General features: G+C 39.4%; 1 protein-coding gene across 1 annotated transcript; it reads left to right on the top strand.

Moving 5' to 3' along the window:
* The first annotated feature begins 222 nt into the window (after positions 1 to 222).
* LOC116746303 (transcription initiation factor TFIID subunit 13-like) lies at positions 223 to 1,045 on the top strand. Its single transcript, XM_032617679.1, has one exon. The coding sequence runs from the start codon at positions 668 to 670 to the stop codon at positions 1,043 to 1,045; it is 378 nt and encodes a 125-aa protein (XP_032473570.1). The 5' UTR covers positions 223 to 667.
* The last annotated feature ends 3,439 nt before the right edge of the window (positions 1,046 to 4,484 follow it).

Here is a 4,484-nt window from a genome sequence, read left to right as displayed (position 1 = left end):
TGGGCCCAGCAGAGATTGCTTCTGCCAGGTGGCTGCTTATCACCTCCTATCTTGTCCCAGGGCACCTGGCCACCCCTACCTCGCCTAGTGGTGGCTTCCAGTGCGGGGGCGGGGGGGGGCGGGACCAGAAAGCTCAGGCTATCAGGGGAGAAGTGGGGGGGCTCTCCCTGGGCCAGTGAGGTCTGTTTCTGAGGTCTTATCAAGGGGGGAGACCCTCTGAACAAGGCTTGGCCTCAGGGGGTTGTGTAGGCACATGCACGTGTGTGAATGTGTCTGTGTATGTGTGTGTACATGTATACGTGTATAAGTTTGTGTGCACGTGCATGTTGATATGTCCACGCATGTATGCATGTACAGGCATGCACTTACATGTGCACGCACATAGGAGTATATGTAGCTGTGTGTATAAGTATTTGTTATGTAAGTGTATAGGCACACCTCAGAGATGTTGCAGGTTGGGTTCCAGACCATTGCTGTAAAGTGAGTATCACAATAAAGTGGGTCACACAAATTTTTTGGTTTCTCAGGGCATATAAAAGTTAGGCAAAAAAAAAACAAAAAAAACAAAACAAAAACAAGTTAGGCTTACACTACACTGTAGTCTTTTAAGTGTGCAATAACAGCTCCGTGGGAGGCGGGTGCATGCTGGAGGTGGCTGGCTGCTGGGATGGCAGATGAAGAAGACCCCACCTTTGAGGAGGAAAATGAAGAAATTGGAGGAGGTGCAGAAGGTGGACAGGGTCAAAGAAAGAGACTTTTTTCTAAAGAATTACGGCGTATGGTGTATGGGTTTGGGGATGATCAGAATCCTTACACTGAGTCAGTAGATATTCTTGAAGACCTTGTCATAGAGTTCATCACTGAAATGACTCACAGGGCAATGGCAATTGGAAGACAAGGTCGGGTACAAGTTGAAGATATCATCTTCTTGATGCGAAAGGACCCAGCAAAGTTTGCTAGGGTTAAAGACTTGTTTACTATGAATGAAGAACTGAAACGAGCTAGAAAAGCATTTGATGAAGCAAACTATGACTATGGATCTTGACACCTTTTGTACTTTCTGCAGCTTCATTATTTTCTGGGGAAATCATACTTAATAACTATATTTTCCACAGTAAGGTTCTGATATCTAGCCATGTGAATGAAAGATAGAGAACCACAGAGTTTTCAGTCTTTATTTTCATGTCTTCAATTTTAGAGTGATATTTGAGCCTTTAATTGCCTGCGATTATATTACCATACTTTGAATTACTTACTGGATTTTAGTGACCACATGTAAGTCAAAGTACCTTGCAAACCATTCAGTTCCTTCTGACTTTTGACCGTCTAAATGATGAATTAATATTTATGTTTTAAGTGTACTTGTGCCATTGTAGGCTGTACTGTAGCTGTTTAATATGTGAAATCTAAATGGTACCTTTGATAGCTAAGACGTGTTTCATGTATTCTAAAGTTTTTAGATTACAGTAGTCTTAAGTTATTAAAAGATAGTGAACTGGTTTGTGTTTCTTTTAAGGAGAAAATGATAGAAAATACAACCTTTTTTTAGGAGTGTTTATTTGTCTTAAGATAATTTGTTTTAATACTCTTTTCTTTAGATAACAAGAGTGATTTTTTTTATTTTAATTTTTTATTTTTTAAGAAACTAAAAGTTCCCTATGAATACTTCTGTGTTGGAAGACTTATTTGATTTAAAATCTTTGGAGCTTATACTATTTGTCAGGTTTTAAGAGAACTCATTTTCCCAGGTCAAATTAAAGCTTCTAAAAATAAGTGCTTTCAAAATTACAGACCAGTATCACTGATGGATATAGATGCAAAAATCCTCAACAAAATACTAGCAAACAGAATCCAACAACACATTAAAAGGATCATACGCCATGATCAAGTGGGATTTATCCCAGGGATGCAAGGATTCTTCAGTATATGCAAATCAATCAATGTGATACACCATATTAACAAATTGAAGAAGAAAAACCATGTGATCATCTCAAAAGATGCAGAAAAAGCTTTTGACGAAATTCAACACCCATTTATGATAAAAACTCTCCAGAAAGTGGGCATAGAGGGAACCTACCTCAACATAATAAAGGCCATATACGACAAACCCACAGCAAACATCATTCTCAATGGTGAAAAACTGAAAGCATTACCTCTAAGATCAGGAACACGACAAGGATGTCGACTCTCACCGCTATTATTCAACATAGTTTTGGAAGTCCTAGCCTCGGCAGTCAGAGAAGAAAAAGAAATAAAAGGACTACAAATTGGAAAAGAAGAAGTAAAACTGTCACTGTCTGCAGATGACATGATACTATACATAGAGAATCCTAAAGATGCCACCAGAAAACTACTAGAGCTAATCAATGAATTTGGTAAAGTTGCAGGATACAAAATTAATGCACAGAAATCTCTTGCATTCCTATACGCTAAAGATGAAAACACTCCCATTTACCATGGCAACAAAAAGAATAAAATACCTAGGAATAAACCTACCTAGGGAGACAAAAGATCTGTATGCAGAAAACTATAAGACACTGATGAAAGACATTAAAGATGATACAAACAGATGGAGAGATATACCATGTTCTTGGATTGGAAGAATCAATATTGTGAAAATGACTATACTACCCAAAGCAATCTACAGATTCAATGCAATCCCTATCAAATTGCCAATGGCATTTTTTACGGAACTAGAACAAAAAAATCTTAAAATTTGTATGGAGACACAAAAGACCCCGAAAAGCCAACACAGTCTTGAGGGAAAAAAACGGAGCTGGAGGACTCAGACTCCCTGACTTCAGAGTATAATACAAAGCTACAGTAATCAAGACAGTATGGTACTGGCACAAAAACAGAAACATAGATCAATGGAACAAGATAGAAAGCCCAGAGGTAAACCCACGCACCTATGGTCAACTAATCTATGACAAAGGAGTCAAGGATACACAATGGAGAAAAGGCAGTCTCTTCAATAAGTGGTGCTGGGAAAACTGGACAGCTACATGTAAAAGAATGAAATTAGAACACTCCCTAACACCATACACAAAAATAAACTCAAAATGGATTAGAGACCTAAATGTAAGACCGGACACTATAAAACTCTTAGAGGAAAACATAGGAAGAACACTCTTTAACATAAATCACAGCAAGATCTTTTTTGATCCACCTCCTAGAGTAATGGAAGTAAAAACAAAAATAAACAAATGGGACCTAATGAAACTTCAAAGCTTTTGCACAGCAAAGGAAACCACAAACAAGACAAAAAGACAACCCTCAGAATGTGAGAAAATATTTGCAAATGAATCAATGGACAAAGGATTAATCTCCACAATATATAAACAGCTCATGCAGCTCAATATTAAAAAAGCAAACAACCCAATCCAAAAATGGGCAGAAGACCTAAATAGACATTTCTCCAAAGAAGACATACAGATGGCCAAGAAGCACATGAAAAGCTGCTCAACATCACTAATTATTAGAGAAATGCAAATCAAAACTACAATGAGGTATCACCTCACACCAGTTAGAATGGGCTTCATCAGACAATCTACAAACAACAAATGCTGGAGAGGGTGTGGAGAAAAGGGAACCCTCTTGCACTGTTTGTGGGAATGTAAATTGATACAGCCACTATGGAGAACAGTATGGAGGTTCCTTAAAAAACTAAAATTAGAATTACCATATGACCCAGCAATTCCACTACTGGGCATATACCCAGAGGAAACCACAATTCAAAAAGACACATGCACCCCAATGTTCATTGCAGCACTGTTTTCAATAGCCAGGTCATGGAAGCAACCTAAATGCCCATCAACAGACGAATGGATAAAGATGATGTGGTACATATATGCAATGGAATATTACTCAGCCATAAAAAGGAACGAAATTGGGTCATTTGTTGAGACGTGGAAGGATCTAGAGACTGTCATACAGAGTGAAGTAAGAGAGAAAAATAAATATCGTATATTAATGCATGTATGTGAAACCTAGAAAAATGGTACAGATGAACCGGTTTGCAGGGCAGAAATTGAGACACAGATGTAGAGAACAAATGTATGGACACCAACAGGGGAAAGCCGCGGGTGTGTGGGGTGATGGTGTGATGAATTGGGCGATTGGGATTGACATGTATACACTGATGTGTATAAAATTGATGACTAATAAGAACCTGCTGTATAAAAAAATAAGTAAAATTCAAAATTATAAAAAAAAAAATAATAAGTGCTTTCAGTAGCAGGAATGGCACTGCGGAAAAAGCCGATGGCAGGATAAGCATTTGGGGTAGTGGTTTTTTGTGTTTTTTTTGCGGTACGCGGGCTTCTCACTGTTGTGGCCTCTCCCGTTGCGGAGCACAGGCTCCGGACGCGCAGGCTCAGCGGCCACGGCTCACGGGCCCAGCCGCTCCGCGGCACGTGGGATCTTCCCGGAATGGGGCACGAACCCGTGTCCCCTGCATCGGCAGGCGGACTCTCAACCACTGC

This window comes from Phocoena sinus, chromosome 20, assembly GCF_008692025.1.
Source record: "Phocoena sinus isolate mPhoSin1 chromosome 20, mPhoSin1.pri, whole genome shotgun sequence".
NCBI lineage: Eukaryota > Metazoa > Chordata > Mammalia > Artiodactyla > Phocoenidae > Phocoena > Phocoena sinus.
Note: the sequence above shows the minus strand (reverse complement) of the source record. Positions and strands in the feature narration are given on the sequence as shown.

Excerpts from the sequence above, each read along its gene's own strand:
- LOC116746303 (XM_032617679.1), top strand. The coding sequence starts at position 668 with ATGGCAGATGAAGAAGACCCCACCTTTGAGGAGGAAAATGAAGAAATT.